Raw genomic sequence first — 23,558 nt, forward strand, 5'->3', positions numbered from 1 at the left:
GTCCAGCACCAAGCCCTCTTCCCCGCTGGTTCCGTCCAGCACCAAGACCTCTTCGCCACTGGTTCCATCCAGCATCAAGCCCTCTTCACTGCTAGAGTACGCCAGGCACGCAGAGACTGTTCACGTCCCGCCTGCCCAGCCAAAGACTATGCATGTCACGTCTGCCCAGTCAGAGACTGTTCACGTCCCGTCTGCCCAGCCAGAGACTATGCATGTCCCGTCTGCCCAGCCAGAGACTGTTCAAGTCTCGTCTGCCCAGCCAGAGACTCTTCCAGTGCCTGAGCCAGTGTCTGTTTCTGTGTTTGTGTCTGTCTTTGTGGCTGTTACTGTTCTAGTGGCTCCTGAGCCGGTGTCTGTTCCCGTTCCTGAGCCGGTGTCTATTCCTGATCCGGTTTCTGTGTTTGTGTCTGTCTTTGTGGCCGTTACTGTTCTAGTGGCTGCTGAGCCTGAGCCTGAGCCGGTGTCTGTCCCTAATCCGGGCACTCACCCCAAGTATTTTTTTGGGGAGGGCCATATGTCTTCGTCCCGGCTGTCCAAGGGTCCACGGCCGCCTGAAAGGGTCTTCACCGCCGTGGCCGCCTGAAGGGTCTTCACCGCCTTGGCCGCCTGAAGGGTCCTTACCGCCGTGGTCGCCCGAGGGTCCAACAGCTCCGCCCTGGACGCCCGAGGGTTCGTCTGCTCCGCCCTGGCCACGCCCACGTCCTGCTCCGCCATGGCCGCCTGGACCATCCTGGAGTCCTTCCTGCTGCACCCGGCCCGCCTTCCCGTCACGGATTCCAGGATTCCCACCCTCCCACCCCTGTTCTATGGCGTGAGGACACGCCTACCGGGAGGGGTGTGTAATGTCACAGTCTTCGTCTGCACCAGTCTGTCTTTGTCTCTTCACTACACTTCCCAGAATCCTCCTCGTCTCCACACCTGTATTCACTCCCTCACTTACCAGCCTGTCCCTCGTTATCATCATCTGTGTCACCTGTCTTCACATCATTATGGTTCATTAGTCTCTGTATTTAGTTTGCTTCAGTTCAGTTTGTCTTTGTCTGTCGTCGTCTTTGTTTAGTTGTGTGAGCTGAAGTCCTGGAATGTTTCCCTTCATCTCTGTAAACTATGTGTAAATAACGCATCTAAATTGAGTTCCTCTCGTCCTCGTCTTCTGCATCCTGCACAACGCCTGACACCGTGACTGTAATATTGTGAAATATCATTAAAATAACTTTTGTAAAGAACCTAGCTCAGGTTTGGGGAATATGTATGCAATACTTATTAATTCATAATCAACAACTATTGGATATGGGTTTGAACCAGATAACCATACATAAAAATCACCCAAAAAGGGGATTATATAGTCCACGTGTCTGCTTCAGATATATATAGATAATTAAAACATAACGAATTATAATTAAGAATATACATCATATGCAGACAGGCTATATTAATTTTCAGAATACCTTAATAGAATTAACCGTACCTACAACTAATCAGTTCGTCCGCCGAACTGCTTTGTTCGATACTCTTTATCAATTTTCAAGAAGGTTTCTTCTTAGCATAAGTTTACTAATCAAATTAGTTTACTTAACAATATCAGCTCGTAGCTTAAGATCACACATTAAAGAGGCTTTGTTCTATGTTCAACAAACAGAGACAATCAAGCGTATAAGGGAGTTTAATAAAATGAACGAGAATATACAACGAACATATAGAAGAATGAAAGTAAAAACAGGAAGAAAGAGAAATAGAACACAGGAAAAACACAATTGCTATCACAGCTGAACCTTAAGAGCCAACAAGGAAAATACACATTTTAAACGAGTTTAAATTTAGATGGGACAATACTTGCAAAATTGACCTTTTGTGTCGCTGAACAAGACGAGAGTGTGTGTAAGGACTGGGCGAGGGTGAATCTGAAAGGACTAAATACATCCTGCTAAAGACCCAAAAAGCCTGGAATGTAAATTTACACACACACACACACACACACGCATCCGCCACAAGTGAAGCCTGCTCAGGACAGAGCGTGGTTTCCAGTTACGAGACACTTTTATGACTGACTTGGAATTTGATGTTCAAGAGAAGGAAACTTCTCTTTTTTTTAAAAGACATTTAACCAGATATAATCGATGTGTTTTTATGTGTGTCCATTTGCCCATGTCACATTGGAATGGCTATGATTTTATCGTAGCTTAAAGTGAATTATAAATACCTTCATTATGCATTTTATGAATAACTGTCTATTCCCATAACTGGTACACATAGTTCTGGACACCTCCAGAATGCTTTCGGTGTGATCAATCAGAATACGTACAGTAATATCCAGTAAAATATAGTTTACTATGTTTTCCATCTTTGGAGTGAAAAGAGACCAAAACTAACATCACTGGGTTCTTACGACCCCAAAGGAATGTTCACAGAACTGTGGCTCTCTCTGAATTCTAACCAAGGAGGAGAAATGAATCCTGTATTCATATATATATATATATTATTATATATCCACTTGAGAATTGAATGAACAATGTATCTAAGTTCCCTATTTCATGAATTGCCTTTCTGTGGTTTGGTCTATGTTTCTCGACAACTCTAATGGGATAATGTTTCAAACTTTGCCAACTAAGGTTTAACCAAATCCATTTGTGGCAAGTTTGGTCTCGATAAACTCCAATCTTCGTTCCCCATTTGTTAATTGGGACGTTAATTGTCAACTTTGTGACACATTAGTATTATAAGAATTGTGAAGATTCTTCTCTTAAACAACCGACGAAATTAGGGTTTCAAATGTCTCTCTCTGAGACAAAGAGCAATAAAAAACCAAAGTCCCGCCTGTGAATTCCAACCCTCTAATTGGCCAAGCCGACAGGAAGAGGCTGGATTTCTCCAAAAGTGATAAATGACGCTCCCCCCCTCCGCTCGCTCTCTTCCTCCCTTGTCCTCGTGTTATAATGTAACGTCTCGCCTCCGGGCGAGCTATTCGCCTTTCTTTTTATTTGTTTCTAGTTTCGTTTGTGTTTTTCAGTTTTAGATAAGTCTCCGTGTTTAATTCCAATCGACGAGTGAAAAAAAAACCGCGTGACATATCTCTTCAGCAAATCCATCTACAAGGGACCTTTAAACGAGCGCGCTCGCTTTGAAGGAGAAACACGCGCACGTGACCGCGTGACGCGCCGGACCGAGCGACGCACGCGCTTCTTCACCAGCCATGCAAAGATGTAACGTTAACTCCGCGTGATTTCCCCGTAGAGATCTTTATTTCTTTTTTGTTAGTCAAAGTTTTGTTTTCCATAGTTGACTCAGTTCACCTCCACGAAGTGAAACGAACTTAGCCGAACTATTTCCCTTTGGTAATGTTACCCCAAAGACTTTGAACCTCCGTTCAACACGCGCGCCAAGCAGCCCACGTGACGCTTCCTCACACACAAAGGACTCAGCTCACGCGGCCAGACAGGGCCGTACGGGAATGCCTCGACACACCGAGAGACCATAACATAACTTGTGCAAGTATAATCTCTTTATAGAGCTTCTAAGAAGCTTTAAGATGATGTTTCGTGTTGTAATCGGAGAGGTGAATGTCTTAGGTAAAATTCTGCCACTGTTCTCTCTCTCTCCCTCTCTCTCTCCCTCTTACTTGCTCACGCCTGTAAGTTATCCATTGTCCAAACTTTACGCATTTCTCGTTCATTGATGTCTTATCGTGTTTTGTTTGTTTATTATGTTTGTAAATACATATATCCCCTGTAACCGTAGTAAATACATAAGTAGTCATGCCTCTATTAAATTAATTATATATTCATTTGATTGATGTACTGTCTCTTTGCTCAGTTTCAAGTCCCTTAAGTGCCAAAGATCTTATGCTACAAGCTTACTAAAATTAAATATACCTTAAAGAGTATGTTTATAGGGCGGGAAACCCAATTCTTCTGGCCAGAGAATTGCGTTTCCTGAAATCCTATAAAGTAAGATGATATTGTGGATCCCCACAAATATTATCCTGACAATTGAGCTAATTCATTTTACCTGTTTTGTGAAACGTGGTCCGTGTAATTAATTGCAATCAACTTGTGGTTAATTTCAAGGATTCACCTGCATGCATGCAGGTAAAATGACAGATCCTCCCTTATCGGGAGATTTATTAACATGTAAGACTGATCTAATCCAAACATGCATGAATAATTATTAATTACCAATTATTAATTATGATATGCAAATTCCCCACGGATTAGATCCGCCCTTGAGTCTTTACAGTGTGTATGTCCTCCTTGCTCGTGAGATGGAGGCGTCCTTTCGGTTCTTCCAGAGCGCGTTTTGCTTGCGGGAAGTTCAAAACGTCTTAAAGGTACGCTGTGGAGGAGAGTCCTTTCACCCGGAGGATATAGGACTGATCAAAAACGTAAAATGCAGAGTTTGGTCCGAAGACGAGAACTGAGCACTAAGAAAAAGACTGAGCTAAACGCAAAATAAAACAAAAGACAAATAAGACGAGAGACCAAAACAACAAGACAAGGCTGAAGATAACACCAAAGGAAGAGTGACACGAAGAAGAGGATGAGAGACCAGTGTCGCGATCTTTTAAAGTGAAAGTTCACGCCCCTTCTTTAGGAGAACAAACCAATAGCACCTCACAGGTTTTGGGCGCACAACTATTTCCTTTGTCTTCTCCTGATAACCTCATTTGCGTGTTTTTATGAGGTCGCAAGTTTGGGCATTTTACTTCAAAGATGGAAAAACATAGTGGACTACTTTTTACAGTAACCTCTTACATATATTTGGCTCGGGCAAGTCGAGATGTTTCGTTTGATACCAATAAGTTTGTGTTTGGCATGCATACAAGGGTATATACTCTTAGATTCTTTATAGAAGCCCTTAGAGTTCAACTACACAACTAACAATCCTAGCTAGACTTGATACAACAGTATAAAACTCAAACATACAGGAATACATCATATTTAAATTTCAGAATCACTCATTTCTGGGTTTTAATGAATGTATATGTGTGCGTGTGTGTGTATCTTCATTTGAGCATCTGGCATTCCTCCCTCACCGGAGAGGGGCTTGGAGATAACGGTCTTCTTTGATGTTGCCTAACGAATAGATCGGGGTGGCACGAGGATGTCTGGAGAGAATCATTGCGCTGTAAAGGTGTCAGGAATCAATTTAAACTTCAGACTTGCTGGCGCTAGCTGATGATTTAGATTGGATGAGTCACAGGTTGTGGGCTTTAGAACCCGTTCGCAAGAATGTGTGCATGGCGTTCAGAATTAATGGATTCATGATTCTTCATTCATACTCTACACTTTTCTATTTTAATATATTTTAACATGTAATTTATTCCTGTGCAAAAACTGAGTTTTCAGCAGGCATTACTCCAGTTTTCAGTGTCACTTGATTCTTGAGAAATCAGTCTGGAAACTATTTAAAATAGAAATTTAAAATGTCTTTACTGTCACTTTTGAACAAATTAATGCATCCTTGCTGAGAAAAGTATTAACTTCTTTTAAAAAAAAAATTTTTTACTGACCCCAAGTCGGTTGTGAAAACGTCTCAGGTTTCGAATGTAACCATGGTTCCTTGAGAAGGGGAATGAGACACTGCGTCCTAGGACGATGTCTGAAGCACGTGTCTAAACACGATAATAACATTGGCCGGCGACAGCCTATGATGTCACTACCGGTGCAACTAGAGTAAAACTTGGCGCCTGTAGCACACGTCAAAAACGTATTTTGTCTGAAGGAGATGTGGGCAGGCATACCTGAATCATGGCAACAAGAACTACTACATGATTCCCCTTCTCAGGGAACCATGGTTACAATCGAAACCTGAGACATTCACTTTCGAATGGGAACTCCAACTGTGACCTAGGACGCTTTGGGGAGCAAATACACACTCCGCCATGCTGAAGGATGAAACAGCTAACATAAAGTCAATGACTCCACAGAGCTGGGTCCGAAGTCACTATTCCCCGTCCTAGAGGGTACGCACCAGCGGCTGGCGTGACTCTATTCCCTAGGGCCAGAAACCCCAGATTCATACCCCGCGGACAGATCTCAGGGCCTGGTATTCTTCCAAATACCTTCAAGGGAATATGGCCAAGGATAAGGAATATCCTACCTGTCACTTCAGGGAACACTACCCCTGACGAGTGGAGGTCTCAGGAAAACCACTCTCAAAATGAGAGGAGACATAGCAACACTCAAATATCAAGGAGGCTCGTAGAGAGCCAACAACCTGATAGTATCCAAGGGGAGCTCCATGATTGGAGGCTTCAGCAAGACGACTCTCTAAAATGAGATGAGGCCTAACTGCATTCTACGCTAATGACTGCTTAACAAGGAGGCTCACAAAAGAGCCTGAAAACCCGAGCTCTGTGGAGTGGAGGTCTCAGCATGATGACTCTCTAAATGGAGATGAATCCTAACAACACTCTCCAAAGGGTGGTTCCACCAAGGAGGCTCACATAGAGCTATACAACCTGCCGTGACATCCCAGACCGAGCTCTAAGAACTACGCACTACACCAAGGACTGTTTACCAGGAAGGCTTACAAAAGCCTTGATACTGCTATCCAGGCAGAGCTCTTGGGGAGGAGACCTAGCAACGCCCACCTTGAAGACAGTTAACCAGGGAAGCTCAAAAAAGAGCCTACAACCCAGTCCACTGCCTTCAAGGAGGCTCACAGAGAGCCATACAACTTGGACATGTTATCTTATGCGGAGCTCTGGGGAGCAGAGGTCTCTGTGTGACGACTCTCTAAAGCAAGAGGTCTAAATACACAGGTTCTATACTAAGGACTGCTTACCAATCAAAACGTATCAAAAAAGCGCCTGACAACTCGATACTGCTATCCAAGAGGAGCTCCGGGGGCAGAGGCCTTAGCAGGATGACCCTCTAAAGCGAGAGAACCTAGCAACGCCCACCTTGACTACAGTTCCACCAAGGAGACTCACAGAGAGCCATACCACTCGATATCACTATCTATAGCGGAATGATGCTGAAGTCAGAACAAGCTCATTATAGGGAGTGGAGGACCTTGTCCATAACCAGGAAGGTTCTACTCCATGCTCATCCTAAATGACCAATCGAAGCTACCAGCTAAGGCTAGCTAAAACCATTGAAAAACCTGTAATATGATTTGGTCCCTAGGCTCCAGCACTCTCAGAGGTGCAGTACAACAGAAGAGGTTTGCCCAAGGCGAACAGACCACTTCTTGTTGGAGACCAGAGACCAGAAGAGCTCCGAGGCTTCCTTGGTTGGCAAATCACAAGAAAGTATAAGGGGGCTAGGCCGCACCATTATAAATGCTTAACTGTGACTCCAGCAACAATTACGGATTCCACGTACACTCAATCATGAATACATTGTAAATAAAGGGTTGCCAGCTGAGTGCTAATTGCGACCACTTGAAAACAAATGTCTTTGTAGGATCTCAAGACCCCAGACACTTCCGAAGGTGCCTTATAACAAAGAAGGGTTCACAAACTGGGGCGAAAAACCCACTTCCTGTCAGGTTTTCAAGATCGAAAGAGCTCATCCCAGGATTGGAGTAGCCTGCTTCACGACCTGACTCAGGGGAGGGTTCTGCTCTTCAGTCAAACCTGAGGAAAAAACGGGCTCTCTACCGAGATCGTCACCACCGAGCACTGCTATTATGCAGGCCAGCGGAGGGGGCAGATCTAAAAATAACACCTGCCTCCACTCTCTCTGCATCTGATTCCTCAAAATTAGGCCTCACACATTAGTAAGAGCAGACCGGAGAGGGAAAGAAATCTCATAAGACTCTCCCTTTGCTCCACCCATCACCTTCATGATCAAACCTGCCAGCCGCTACGGGTACCGCAGGGTGTAGGCAATCACAAAAACATCACTGTGAGCGTCTTCAATTCCTTTGAGAGCCGAACGCGCTTGTGCAAAGAGCATCTCACAATGAGTGCATTGAGTTCCCTGGAGTGCATGCAGTTCCTTACCAAAACACAACGAACGAGTCATCCCACCGTGTGATTGGGTGCTTCTCATTTCTAATTTGTGCATCCTTGTTTCCTTCCCTCGGACCTTAGCTCCACACCCTGAGGTGTGAGGGAAGCATAGGAAAAAACGGGCTCTCTAGACTCCAACTTTCACGAAGGAGCCTACAACTAGGAAGGGTTTGCAAAATAATGCGAAAAAACGCTCGCCCATGAGTTTATCCTCACCCATGACTCCTCAGGAAGCTTCCTCACTCCTCGTTCCTCGGCTCCTCATGCACGATGAATAGAAATTAAACTGCACAATATTTGGCAAAGCTTGCGATTATTTTATGCGCAGCTTGTCAGTGCAGCATGACTCTGTGATCAGCAGTAAATGTTGGTCCATTTGAAAGCCAGTGGGCGCTCTCACGCAGACACTCCAAATATGCCCAAATAAATAGATAGCGCACATCATTCCAGGAAATCCCCATGGGCATCATACTATTGCTGTAGCTGAATAAACAGAAGATTGAAATGCTTTGATTGATTTATTAAATGTTGTCTTTTGTTGGACAAGAGGTTCATAAATGCTTCTCATGTTTGGAAAGATGTATGAAGCCTGTTGTTTTTTCAAATGCACATTATAAGCGACTCAACCTCGGAGTGCTTTCAGATGGAGCAGCATTTACTACTGATCAGAGAGCAGTATGTCCCTGACAAGCTGCGCATAAAAAAATATCGCAGCCTTTGCGGTTTCATAATCGAAATAAGCCAAATTGTTTTAAGCGTAATTTCATGTTAATTGCGATTAATCTTGCAGCCCTACTAGACGGAATGGTTGAGACATCCAGAACAGGCTGTTCAAATGAACATTAGAAATGGTGAGATCAGACTGCTGCAAAACCAATTGATATATCATAGGCCAATACAATACTTTATAATATATATTGTTTACAATAAGATAATAATGTACAATATTTATAATTAAATATTTATTGTCCCTTTTTTGCACGTTCTTCTTCACTCTCAATTGGAAAAACAAACAAAAAAAATTCTTCAGTATCTAAAAGCCTGTGAACTAAACCCTTCAGTAGTGTACTGTCTCCTCTCCTTTCACACTATAACCAGCAGCTGGATGGAAAATCTCTCTCTCTCTCTCTCTCTCTCTGATATGCTGAGAACAGAAGGGAGGAGTTTTAATTTGAATCCTGAACTGTTGGCTTTCACAAGGCACAGAGACATCACTCTGAGTGGATCGCTGTGGATTAAAACACCTGTCTGTGGGTTCACTCGCTCCACTGGAAAGGATTTTTTTTATGGCAAATTACTGCGACTGCTTGTTTACAGAGGTGAAAAGAAAACTGAAAAGGAAGTACTGGTGAGCACTGAGAACAAGTGTTGAATTACAATGGGAAAAATAAAATGAGACTCATATCTGGACAGGACCAGGACCAAGTATTTATTTTCTCTCTGAAAGTACAAAGGTAATGCAGTTGCAATTAAAGAAACTATCATTTTATACCACTTTTCAGTAACTATTTTATACCACTTTTCAGTAACTATTTTCTTTTTAATTAAGGAAATACTTTTTTTCTTGTTAACAGTGCATTTTTTTATTTCATTGAAACAATTCTGAAATAAACGCATTTATTCATTTGAAAATAAAACAACCTAAACAAATGAATATTCTAAACATTTAAAAAACACAATTTTAAATAGATTTTTTAAAAATAGATTACTTTTGAATCTTTAAATTATTTGAAATATCTAGTTGTATGACAATAAAAGTCATTCAACACTTTCAAGAATTCTTCTTTTAACAATCATTTCTTGGGTGTCTTAACTCTCAAAGTGAGGTAAATCATTGAGTGCAGTGTGTCGGGTGAAGCATGGCTGGAAATTGTTTTTTACTTCATCTTCTCCTCACTGCCATTCTGGGACGGGCCGCTAAAGCCCATGACGAGACTTCTACTGACATGGACATCCAAACAGCCAGTCAGACCTTAGATCCTTTGTTGATTTCTGTGACATCAGAGGGGCCTCCAACTTTGACCACACCTGGAGAGGTGGAGGAGGATACTGTGCCGTCCACTGGCACCCGTTGCCGGGGTTACTATGATGTGATGGGCCAGTGGGACCCTCCCTTTAATTGTAACGCAGGTATCTTTTTATACTGTTGCGGCACTTGTTACTACCGGTTCTGCTGCCAGTTCCGTCAGCAGCGACTGGATCAGACCTCCTGCTCCAACTATGATACTCCCATTTGGGCCAACACTGGAAAACCTGTGGCCACCAACACTGAGGTGCAGCCAGACCATGAGCGGGATCGAACTCACATGATTGTGTACATCATCTGTGGTGTGGTGGCCATCATGGTCCTGGTGGGAATCTTCACCAAACTGGGGCTGGAGAAGAGCCGTGGAGGCCAGAACGATCTCAGTAACTCCAGGTGAGTAGAAATTATATTTTTTTTTACAAAATATAGTGAGCTGCTCTACATCCTAAATAAAATTGAACCTCCATAAGGGACTAATTTGAAATGGTCCAGTAAGTACACGCTACAAAAATAGTGCTCTCTTAATTAAACAAACGGGTGACTACTCACTTTTGATTCCAACAAAGCTTACCGCTTAACTTGGTACAAAAATACAAATACAAAGCACAAAAAAATAATAATAATTTAATACTTAAAGATGTAAATACTTAAAGAACCATAAGTATGCTGCCGACACTAAAAACAAAGATTCTTTATTGGCATATATGGTTCCATAATGATCCGGTAACATCCATTGAACATTTCCATTGCACAAAAGGTATTTATAGTGAAAAAAAATTATATTAAAATGTTCTTCACACTAAGAAAGTTCACTGAAAGGTTCTATAATGTTTCTTCTATGGCATCAATGTGAAACTCCCCTTGTGGGGCCATTTTTGAGTGCTCCTTTTTTTAATAGCCTTTGTGCCAGAAGCAGACATTAAAATGCTGTAGACAGCTCACTAGGTTTTGGAACAGAGCTAAAGACTCAGAAAAGTCGGAATGTTTTTATGTTAAAAGTGCTAATTGTATGTTTGTATTATTACGTTCAGAGTGTGTTGGTTAACCAAAGATATTTTGGTCAAAGATATTTTGGCCAGTCTAAACATCTGTATCATATACAGCAAACTAGTGCTGGATAAAGCCAAGACTAAAGCTATTATATGTATGCTGCTCTTCTGAATTTAACAATCATATGTACAAGAAGAGTTGAAGAAAATTAGCAAAGTATTGTCCTAGGGTTATTTTAATATTCATGCCATCGATTCAACTAGAATATTTTTTCTGATGTCTCAATTCCCAGTTCTTCTTCTCTGTTTCTTTCCCTCCAAATGTCAAATCGAACCTATTGTTCTCATCGTTCTAAATATTCAAAATCCCTTTATGAATATCAAATTACCTGTCATGAGCAATAAAACACAAAACAGACAATTTATAATTCTCTCAGGTTTCTGCCGTGACTCCATTTTAGACATGAAATGACCCAATAATGCGAACAGCCCTATCTAGATGAACACATGTGGAGGACGAAAAATATTCATCCGAAGATTAGCACTTTTCCGAGGTTAACACCTCTCCAAGATTTCCCACATGCTAAAAACTGCACACCAGATTAACTCTTCTTACAAGATTAAGAGTTCTCCTGAGATTAACACTCTGCTTTAAGATGAAACCAACTTCTCTACAGATTAACTCTTTTTGATGCTACTGCTGCTCTAGACATCTTACTTATACATTTCCATTCACACCATTAAAAATAACCACAAACAATCGCTCAGATGTTGAATTGGGCTCCTAAATAATTTCCCACTTTCATTTTCAGCCATGCCTTAAAGTGCCCCTATTTTGATTCAGAGGTTCTTAATTTTGTTTTGGAGGACAAAAACACTTTATTCATATTGCTGCATCACCTCATTTTTTACAGAGTCTGAAACGGTTCGATAAAGGATTCGGTCTCTCTAAACCTTGCTTTCCGAGAGCCTACTCTTTTCTGATTGGTCAAATAACCCAGTCTGTTGTGATTGGTCTACCGCTTACAGCTCATGTCAGAAATGATATGCCCATTACCATATCTGAATTTTAGCTCTGGATCTTCCTCAGCACTTGTGATTAGAACAGTAATGATGGCATCAGTATCAATTCAAGACATCTATTGGAAGTGTATGCAAAGTGGATTCACAGTACAGTGCAGAAAACAGCGTCTTGTTTTGAAACCATGTCTCAACATGTCGAAAACACGCACCAAACTTCTCCAGGCCTCAGCTATTACAATGTTTGAGGGCAGGTCAAAGTAGATGCTGTTCATGGGCAGCCAATGAAGACCATTGGATGGATGGAAGGAAGACTGGAATTACTTTCATTTGGGAGATAAACTTCATTTATCGTGCAACTTTGCAGACCTTTTACATTTATAAACAGCTATAATTTACAAAAGGTATAATATTCGAAAAAGCATAATAGGGGCACTTTAATATTTGAATGTTACACCAGTATGTTAAATTCCCTGAAAATCTCTAACCCTTAATTAATCGGGGAAGAGGAAATCAGTATTTATCAATCAGGCTAAACTTATACAATCCATACTTTGATCATAGTTCTGTTATGTAAGCACAGAAATGGCCTGTATTCCTATAAATGTGTATCATTGCTGAACAATGAAGGACATACTAAATCATTGGGGACAAAATAATATAGACCACACAGAGAATGTGAGTCATGATAATATGAGACATAATGCACTGTGGATTCCAGCAGTGATACGGAAATCCATAATTCAGATCACATCTTAAGCAGCTTGCCGATACCAAAGGCAAGATTCTGAACCATACAATATCCCATCCACAGTTTGAAGAAAAGAATCAGCATGCTGGGCAGAGTTTTCACCCATACGGGTGTCCGGAGGGGCTGAGATCTTTTAGATATCACATTTACATAATGTGAGACCTTCTGGATCAGAAGGGGGCACATCATTTTGAGTCAGACTTGACCTAAAAATTGTTTGTTTAAGTATTGTAGATTAAAAAAAAAGTGTGAAAAATAACCATACGTTCACATTCCAATGACACCTTCACAGATCATTTGCTTAAAACTGACAATTCTGTCATTATTTACTCAGCCTCTGTCATTCAAAATACACGACTTATTCCTGTGGAAAATTAGTTTTCAAAAGCCCAAATGTCTTTTCCCATTGATCACTGGCTGTCAGGTTCAGTTGCATTTTTAAATTGATTGTAGGTCTACTTGCATGCCCTCAAAGGCTTGGTTGAGGCTGCGAAAAAAAAAAAAAAAAAAGTTTCGAAATGTGTTAACAGTAATAAGTAAATTTACATATTGTCTTGTCGAGTTTTCCCTTGGCATTGTCACCTTTATCTTGTCTAATAGTTGTATGGCACTATTTTCTATATTTGCAGTGATATCATGAAAAACGCTAAACAAGGGAATCTGAATTGAATTTAAAATAATTTAAACATTTAAAGCATCACATTTAAAAATTAAAAAAACAATGTATAAAATGCAAATATTTAAATAATTTTGCTGTAGTACAACCACAAAAGCTAATAATTCAGTTGTCATCATAATTAAACTCTACTGTTTTTATTACTATTTAAATGCTGCATTCATGAAATTATTGCCTTTGTTTCCAATTACATTATATCTTCATATCTGGGCTGTCCTTGACATTAAAAAGTCTGAAAACCCCATGACCTGTAAAAATGAAGTCCCTGAGACTATAATGCAAAGGAAATGTACTGACAAATTCAAATCAGAGCTTGTGTGAGTCTCTGATAAAACTCTTTGTCTGCAGATAAATTCAGGTTTACTTTTTGAAAAAATGGAAGGAGAGAAGGACAAAGTGAGGAGGGATCAAGCTGAATACTTCTCCTCCAGCTCCTCCTCTCCTCCTTCAAACCCCTGAGCTTTAACCTGTGTCTTTCCTGTGGCTCCAAACTGTCTGAACTCAGTTGACATGAATGAGATGTGGCTGTTCATAGCTGTGTTTGTGTGTTAATATGTACAAGTGTGTCTTTGTGTCTCTCTGATTCTGAAGACGTCTCTCTCGCATGGTTGAGTCTTAGTGGGTGTGCACTGACATTTGCGTCCTCCTGGCCCCCCCGCCTCTCTCTCATCTCCATCGTGACTTCAAGGCCCTCCTGTTCCTCTGAGGCTAAAGTGAGGGTCTATGATCTCTGACTAACTACTCATTACCGCTTTCTTTGGGCTTTTTTCTAGCTCTAAATTTGCCTCCTGGGTGACATGATGATCTAATGCAAAACTTTCTGACTCTTACAATAGAAATATCTGACCACATTTCTTGTAAAAGCTGCAAAACCTCAGGGAGGGGGTCACCTAATTTAGTAGTAGTTGTTTACAGTAAAAAGATAAAGAGGAAAAATTTCACAACCCTACTCCATTACACTTGAGACACAAAGATAGAGAGAGGATGATAAAAGGGCAACCAGGACAGGACCAACTACCGGAAATTGACATTGCGAAACAGGCATACATTTCTAATGCTTTGGCAATGTAACGTTTTTACCATGTCAATACATTTATTTTACATTAACATTTATTCATTTAGCTGACGCTTTTATCCAAAGCGACTTACAATTGGCTATATATGTCAGAGGTCGCACGCCTCTGGAGCAACTAGGGGTTAAGTGTCTTGCTCAGAGACACATTGGTGTCTCACAGTGGATTCAAACCCGGGTCTCTCACACCAAAGGCATGTGTCTTACCCACTGCGCCATCACCACCCCGTTCAATAAAATTGTCTAAAAGAACGAGTAAAAATGTTTTTACCAAAGTAAGAAATATCACTATGAATAATTCCCTAAATTTCTGCTGCAAGTATAATAGAAATAGTGTGCAAATTATTTCACTTTAAACTGCACATTAAGTAAATGACATGAGGGGCTAATGGGATGGCACAATGTGAATTTGACTAATTGGTTATCTGCGGGTTACACGTTATAAGAGTAATTCAGTTCTACATAGCATTAAGCGAGGCAAAGCTGTTCCTCCCGCAATATAATTAGATGTGTCATTCTATGAATAATTGCTGATAAAATCACTCAACACAGATCCAAAGATACAGAACCCTGTTCAGGATAAAACACAGTGGCAAGGAAATGTGACAGGGCCGCATGTACAAGCGCTCATTGGAATGACTGCGCTGCAACCCGTTATATTACTACACTAAATTATGTAGAAATGATTATTACAAGTGAGACAACCATACTTATTATTTATTTTAATCAAAAAGACATTGTTCTGTAATTTGTGTTAGTTGGGTAGCTTTCAGCTCTTTATTAAAAGGGTGAACCTCTTTAGGCTCCCATTGTTTTGTACTGATATCTATGTATGCCAAGAAATTTAAATAAAGCCAAACACATTTCAGTTCTTACACATAAGGCCAGATTCACTAACAGCTGAAAAGGCGTGGACAGGGTTATTTTGTGGCTGACCTTATTTCATATGCATTTGTAGGAGTTTCCCTTCAAAAAAACAAAATTTATGGGATGAGAGTATTTAAATGAATCATTCAAGGTGATTTACTAAGGTTTGCGCTAGTCAATTTACTGGTATTTGCGGAATTATTTAATGGCCAAAAATGCCTGTCTTAACCCATTTTGTGCCTTTGTTGTTAGTAGATCACCTAATTATTAGCAGTTCTACCAGAAAGACTCGGGAGGCTAAATGACGTAACAAAGCATTCATTTATTAACAGCCCAGCAAGCAAGTATTGTGTTATGAAGTTATTTGGCGTAGGCCCCGTCCATAGCTCGCGATCAGAGGGTAATGGAATCTGCATTTCCTGCCAGATTACATTGGTCATTATGCAAATGATCCTGTGTTCTTTAATTTGCATGTCGTCATTAGATCAAGTGCAGAACTTTCCACTCCCATCTGCACTTTTATGGAATTGCACTCTCACTCTAATTTGCCCTGTTTAGTAAATCTGGCCTATAGTGTAGTATGATACTTTTAAGTAGAAAAATAAACCTTTTACACATTATTATTTGCCTTAAAACCAATATCTGCCCTTCAAATAGCACATAAATGTCCATACCAGCTAGTTGTTGGCTTCTTTACTAAGTAAACCCAGAGGCAGTTTTGCACCATTAGCTGCAATAGGAACAGGATGATGATTTAGTGACTGAGGCTACGTCTACATAAAATGCCATTTGAAAAAGGCATTTTTGTTTTAAAACGCTCTCCGTTCACACTAGCGTTTTCAAAAAGTTTCTCATCCACACTGAAATGCCGGAAAAGGCATGTCCACACTACAACGTGAAAACTGCGTATTCATATCCACTTGGATTGTTTTAAAAAAGCTCAGTTTTCGCAGGACTGCTCTCCGTCCACACTAGCGTTTTCAAAAAGTTTCTCATCCACACTGAAATCCCGGAAAAGGCATGTCCACACTACAACGTGAAAACTGCGTATTCATATACACTTGGATTGTTTTCAAAAAGCTCAGTTTTTGCAGGACAAATACGCAGTCTCAGTGTAGATGGAAGGCCAAAACGGAGAGAAAAATATGCGTTTTCAAAAGAAAACCTATTAGTGTGGACAAGGCCTGAGAGAGACAGAGGATGATACAAATTGGCCCTATTGTGATAGAACAATCATGTCAGATATAGCGCTGCTTCTGACCCAGCATGGATGACTGCCAGAACTGAACCCCTCAGGAAGGACTCAGTGGCGCTATCACATGATGCCCTTTTATCAGATCTCCTACACTGTCTACGAGACACTGACCTGTACTTTTTTTCTAAACATACTAGTCTGTGTTGTGGGAGAAATAAATGTGTGTCACTCTCTGCAACTCATATTCGGTGTGTGAGTGAGACATCATGGCAGCGGGAGTCAGGATTGAGTCTGTATTCTCCGAGGCAAAGGGTGAAAGCCCAGAAGGACGTCTAGCAAAGCTGGAGGCAATGACTTTAGACGTCTGAGCATTAGCATGGAACATCCTCAAAATCACCCTCAATGAGGACAATCATGTCGACATGAATGAAAACAACCACCAAAAGATTTTAAGTTGTTATCCCCTTAACAACATGAAAGCGCTAGCTGGTAAACACACCGCATTTGTCATATTCTCTTGGTAAGAGAGAAAGATAATAAGGAAGCCTCACATACAGATTAACAGGCAAAAAGACAATGGGCCCTATTTTAACGATCTGAAACGCAAGTATCAAGCGCGAAGCGCAAGTAACTTTGTGGGCGGGTCTTGGGCGCTGTTGCTATTTTACCGGCGGGATAAATGACTCTTGCGCCCGACGCAAGTTTAAAAGGGGTTGGTCTAAAATAGCTTCATTATTCATAGGTGTGGTTTGGGCGTAACGTGAAATAAACCAATCAGAGTGTCATCCAACATACCCTTTAAGAGCAGGTGCGCATGTTGCATGGCAGATTGTTATGGCGGATTTACCAGGCGCACCAGGAGCGGTTCACAGCCGAGGAGACCGACGTTCTTGTCAGGGCAGTGAAAGACAGAGAAGTGACGTTGTATGGGGATGGGAGTTATTTTTTTTCCTGGTTCTTGACGGACAAACTAATTTGTCAGATGTCCTTATATACATATGTGTCTTGCCACTATTGGGCAAACAGGTCTGATGCGTCATTACAACAATTAGCATAAAACATTTGGGTAAATGTGTAAGCTAGATTTAGGCCTGCATTTTTTTACATCTTCATGGACACCACAATGACTTCCCTCGTGTTAATATTTTTCCTTGTTATAATGTATGATTTGCAAAAATAAAAACTGCTGCATCTGTGTTGATGAGAGAATCAAAGTGTATGTGTCACAGGTCAGGGGGGCCAAGCCAGACTGCGCCCACCCCTCAAACCCAGGACCACCTCGAGGAGCGTACCAGAGACCAGGCAGACAAGAATTTCTAAAAGTAACAATCTTTATTGAATAAAAGCAAGAATTAAAAGTCTTAATGCGGGCTTCGTCTCTCTTTCCAGGGAGGAGGAGGCCGAGGGGTTCACTGCGAGGGCCCGGGTTACTGGCAGCCACAGAGGAAGAAGGAGTCGAACGCCCGTCCGGCGTGCAGGTAAGCAACGTGGTAAGTAGACTCTTTTCGGCGTAATACAGGCGGGCCGCGACCCGGGCAGACCAGGGCCGGGGCTACGGGCCAGGAGGGGACTCTCTCCAAAGGACAGGTGGGTAGCAGGTAAGTTTTTCCCAAGCGTCAGCTATTCGGCAGATGACCGGCACAGGGGGCGATGGAGTCCAGGAGGGGGACTCGCTGCCGGCCAGATAGGTAGTCGGGTAGGCAGATCTCCTCCGTGTAGGGTGCTCTCCTCCGTGGCGTCACTGAGCAGCAGGTGTGAGGTCCTCCGGGTGCCTTTCCGCCCTTGACGGCTCCAGCCAGAGACAAGGGTCCCCTCTAGTCCAAGATAGAGACAAGTTTGCAGGTTCAATTCTATTTCGGTGAAGTAAGGACTTACGGCTGGAGCGGGTGGTTCTGAACAAGCAGCGTTGCTGCTGGGATGTGTCTCTCCTCTGAACAGGCAGCACACAAGAAGGCCGAGGCAGACGAATCTTCTATTTAAATAGACAAAGCCTTTGATACAAGAACGAACATGATCCTTTCGTATAATGGAGAATTGGCTTACGGCTGGACTGGATTGCTCCACACAGGCACCAGGGCTGGGGTGTGTCTCTCCTCCGACCAGGCAGCACCCAAGAAGGCAGTGGCAGGAGAATCTTAAATAGACGGAGCATTTGATACAAGAACAAACATGATCCTTTCGTATAATGGAGACTCAGGCTTACGGCTGGGCTGGGTGGTTCCCACGGCAACACTAAGGCTGGGGTGTGTCTCTCCTCCGAACAGGCAGCACACACGAAGGCGGTGGCAGAGGAACGTCCTATTTAGATAGACAAGACAAGTTAAACAGCACAATCACACTCCTCTCTCATGTCACAGGACCTGGTGGCCGGAATGGAACATACACATTCAACCTGAGGGCTTTACTCCGCAACACTGGGCAAGGACGTGAACTGGAGAGTACTGGCGGTTAAATAAACGTGTACATCCACACACTGCAACTTCACGTCAAGTCCAATACTGTGTGACAACTTCAATTCAGGCACCGCAATCCACTCTCAAATCTTCGTGCAATAAGGCCAGCACTCACCCACTGTTCAATCCCTCCACTGTTGCGCTGGATCAACACTCAGAAGCTGAAGAGATGCAGAGGACTTCACACCGCATGGAACACAGCGTCTTCAACACTCTTTCACACTCAGAAGAAGATATCAGGGTTTCACAGATGGATCAGTTCACACTCTTGGTGGTAATTATATTTGTGGTCAATACACTTCACAATTCCTTATTCAGTTCAATACACGGCATGCACTCACACTGATCCGGTGTTTCAGTACTTATCTTTCTCTCTCGAGTGATGACATTCTCCAATCTTGACTCAATCTCCAAAATACCCTCACTTCACATCCAATTCAAGTTCCAGCTTGTACTCCCACAATCACCGTTGCACCCCTTTCCAGTCAGATCCTCACAGCCGCTCCAAAGATCCCAGCAAATCCAAGCCACTGCCAAAAGAATCGATTTCTCCCGGGGGAGTACCACACCCGAATGCCTTTTCCTTTCCCTTTTAACTGCTTCTCTAGGCCGTGTTTCCCAATCACAAATCCCCACACCAAACGCCCGCACCTGGTACCGCTTAGCTAATCAGCTGCCACTGTCATGGCAACTGACAACAAGCAAACCAGCACGGTGTGTCAGTGAAATCGTCCCGGGGGAAACACACTCCTAGCGGAAATTGGTTCCGCTGGATTTGTCACCTTGTGACATATGCGCGTTGTGCACCCGCTACATTATGGCCAAGCATGCACGCTTAAAATAGCATTATGAACAACGCGCAACGCGCCACTGACTTTAGACTAGGTTTTTTCTGGTCAGTGGCGGAATTGTTTTCTGGAACTGCAAAATAGCACTAGGGAATGTTTGCGCCGAAACACGCCTCCTTTTTGCGCCGACCCGCCCAGGGAGCGCAAGTTTATTTCCTAGTTTACCGGCGTGCGTCTGTGGAGGGAGGGAAAAGCCCACTTTGCGTGGGTGCAAAAGATTCAAGATTCAAGATTCAATACTTTATTGCCATACAACTCGGTACAAGTTTTTAGGGATTTGCTTCAGTGTGCTCATAACAACAAAATACAACCAAAGACATAGAACAATTATATACACAAACGATATCCCCCACGGGATGACACTTGACACAGACAAATAAAGTAAGAGGAACACACAGCTCACCACGCACTTGGATGACAGTCCAGGATGCTATAGTGGCTGATGTCAGATAGGAGTGACAATTACATATGGATACAGAGCGCAAATCCACAACTATACAGTAGATAGATAAAGTCGATAAAATGACACTGATATGGTTGTCATAAAATATATAAAAGAGTATAATAAAACACAATAAAAAAAAAAGAAATAAAAAAAAAGATATTAGTGCCAATAATGCAAAAATATGCAAATACTGCAGACTCGTTAATAGGAATGATACATGCGTCAGTGAGTGTACAAAGTCATTTGCGCCGGGTGCAAGATAGGGCCCCATATCTCAAAAGTCCCTTCAGAAGTCTATCTCAGAAGTCGAGTCAGTTCACTTGACGGCCATACACAATACACAATACACAATACACAAACACAAACAATTACGGCACCAATTTTTCCTTTCAGCTATTTTTTTTTTACGCAGTATAGACATATAAATGGGATGGATAAAGAATGGGTAAAGGGCAAAATCTCCAAAATGTTTGTCAAGATTATGTTTCAGTTATATTTTTTATTTAATTGTCAAATATATTTTATCAACAAACAAATAAACAATTAAATACTCTATCCATCCATCTTCTTCCGCTTATCCGGGGCCGGGTCATGGGGGCAGCAGTCTAAGCAGAGACGCCCAGACTTCCCTCTCCCTAAAGACTTCCTCCAGCTCTTCCGGGGGGATACCGAGGCATTCCCAGGCCAGCCGGGAGACATAATCCCTTCAGCGTGTCCTAGGTCTTCCCCGGGGTCTACTTCTGGTGGGACGCGCCCAGAACATCTCCCCGTGAAGGCGTCCAGGAGGCATCCGGAACAGATGCCCGAGCCACCTCAGCTGGCTCCTCTCGATGTGGAGAAGCAGCTGCTCTACTCTGAGCTCCTCTCGAGTGACCGAGCTCCTCACCCTATCTCTAAGGGAGCTCCCAGCCACCCTGCGGAGAAAGCCCATTTTGGCTGCCTGTATCCGGGATCTTGTCCTTTCGGTCATGACCCACAGCTCATGACCATAGGTGAGAGTAGGAACGTAGATTGACCAGTAAATTGAGAGCTTCGCCTTGCAGCTCATCTCCTTTTTCACCACGACAGACCAGTACATCGACCACATTACTGCAGAAGCTGCACCGATCCGTCTGTGAATCTACCGTTCCATCCTTCCCTCACTCGTGAACAAGACCCCAAGATACTTGAACTCCTCCACTTGAGGCAGGAACTCTCCACCAACCTGAAGTGGGCAAGCCACCCTTTTCCGACTGAGAACCATGGCCTCTGACTTGGAGGTTCTGATTCTCATCCCAGCCACTTCACACTCGGCTGCAATCCGTCCCAGTGCAGGCTGAAGGTCCTGGTCTGATGGGGCCAACATGACAACATCATCCGCAAAAAGCAGAGACGAAATCGTGTGGTCCCCAAACCGGACACCCTCCGGCCCCTGGCTGCGCCTAGAAATTCTGTCCATAAAAATTATGAACAGAACCGGTGACAAAGGGCAGCCCTGCCGGAGTCCAACATGCACCGGTAACAAGTCTGACTTTCTGCCGGCAAAGTGAACTTAGCAAAAGGCCCCGGACCCCATACTCCCAGAGCACCCTCCACAGGACGCCGCGAGGGACACAGTCGAATGACTTCTCCAAATCCACAAAGCACATGTGGATTGGTTGGGCAAACTCCCATGAACCCTGGAGAGGGTATACTGGAGAGGGTATAGAGCTGGTCCAGTGTTCCACGACTGGGACGAAAACGGCACTGTTCCTCCTGAATCCGAGGTTCTACTATCGGCCGAATTCTCCTCTCCAGTACCCTGGCATAGACTTTCTTGGGGAGGGTGAGATGTATAGTATTAAACTATTTTATATATATAAATAGTATTGATTATTATAATTTTAAGCTGTTATCCTATTTAAGTTGTATTATTATTAGTATTTCTACAGATAGATAGATATATAGATAGATAAATAGATAGATAGAGATAGATAGAGACTTTACTGTCATTTATTGTCATTTTCAATCAATCAATCATTTCATCAATTTCATCAATCATTTTCACACATCCTTTTTTCCTTCTTCCATAGCACAGAAATATCACATATGAGGAACACATAGAACATGTAACACATATCCAAATACATATACAAACACACAGCTCATTAAGAGACCCACATAAACACGTCAAATGTGAAAACTACAAGGCAACTGAAGTGGGGGGTGGCAGTATTACAGTTTGTTCAGCACTGTGATGGTGGTGGGGACAAAACTTTTTTTGAAATAGGCTTTAGTCCAGGTTAGTGCTCTGTATCTGCGACCGGATGGGAGTAGTATGAAGAATTTATTCAGGGAATTGTCTGTGTCAGCTGCTATTGCGCGTGCTAAGCGTGTGATGGCTGTGTCATTCATGTCTGATAGGCTGGGTGTGGGGAGATTGATCATCTTAGAAGCAATATGTGTGATTTTAGTGAGTTTGTTTTTGCAAGTGACGGTTAACATTGTGTAGAAACAGGTTGAGCAGTACAGCAGGGTGGGTTGAATGATGCTTTTGTAAAGTAGGAGCAGGAGATGTGGGGCAACAGAGAGGGCTTTCAGTTTGCGTATTACATGTAGTCTTTGTTGTGCACGTTTCTGGATGGCAGTAACATGTTCCTTGAAGTTGATTTTATTATCTTTAATGAGACCCAGGTATTTAAAGCAACTGACCTGTTCGATTAGTTGACCGTGATGTGGGTATGGTTCAGTCCAGGTGGTGATTTGGATGTGTACATGACCAACTCTTTTGTTTTGTCTGTGTTTATTTGGAGGTAATTGTTCTGACACCACTGTGAAAACTGTGAAATTGAGTCCTGATATGCTGTGATGGTATTGTTGTTGTTGAGTAATCCAACTATGGCAAGGTCATCAGCGTATTGTTGAGCCAATTCGAACGTTCTGTGGTCTATTGCTGAGGAAGTTATTGATCCAGTGAATGAGAAGTGGGAGAATATTGAGGTAATGTGATTTCTTGATGAGCTGGTGACGTTGGATTGTGCGGAACTGAAATCAATGAAGAGGACTGAGGCTAAGTTTCCAGATGTCTGTAGGTGTTAAAGAATAGGATGGAGAAGGCATGCCACTGTGACCTCCGTACCTCGTCTGGGTCTGTATGGAAATTGATGTGGGTCCAGGTGTTGTCTGACGGTTGGCAGGATGAGGTGGAGGATTAATTTTTCCAAGCATTTCATGATTATGGGTGTGAGTGCAATCGGTCTCTTTTAGTGGTTAGGCTCTAAGGGGCGGGGTTTCTTTGGGA

General features: G+C 42.6%; 1 protein-coding gene across 1 annotated transcript in view; it reads left to right on the forward strand.

The window, feature by feature from the left end:
- The first annotated feature begins 9,810 nt into the window (after positions 1-9,810).
- Positions 9,811-23,558, forward strand: part of shisa8b (shisa family member 8b) — a 38,535-nt gene continuing 24,787 nt past the window's right edge. The window contains exon 1 of the mRNA XM_056255466.1: positions 9,811-10,376. Within this exon, the coding sequence (XP_056111441.1) occupies positions 9,817-10,376 (560 nt within the window). The 5' untranslated portion in view covers positions 9,811-9,816. The remainder of the gene's footprint in view (positions 10,377-23,558) is intronic.

The sequence above is a fragment of the Rhinichthys klamathensis genome, unplaced genomic scaffold (genome assembly GCF_029890125.1).
Source record: "Rhinichthys klamathensis goyatoka isolate OS25496 unplaced genomic scaffold, OSU_Roscu_1.1 h1tg000121l_1, whole genome shotgun sequence".
NCBI classification, from domain to species: Eukaryota; Metazoa; Chordata; class Actinopteri; order Cypriniformes; family Leuciscidae; genus Rhinichthys; species Rhinichthys klamathensis.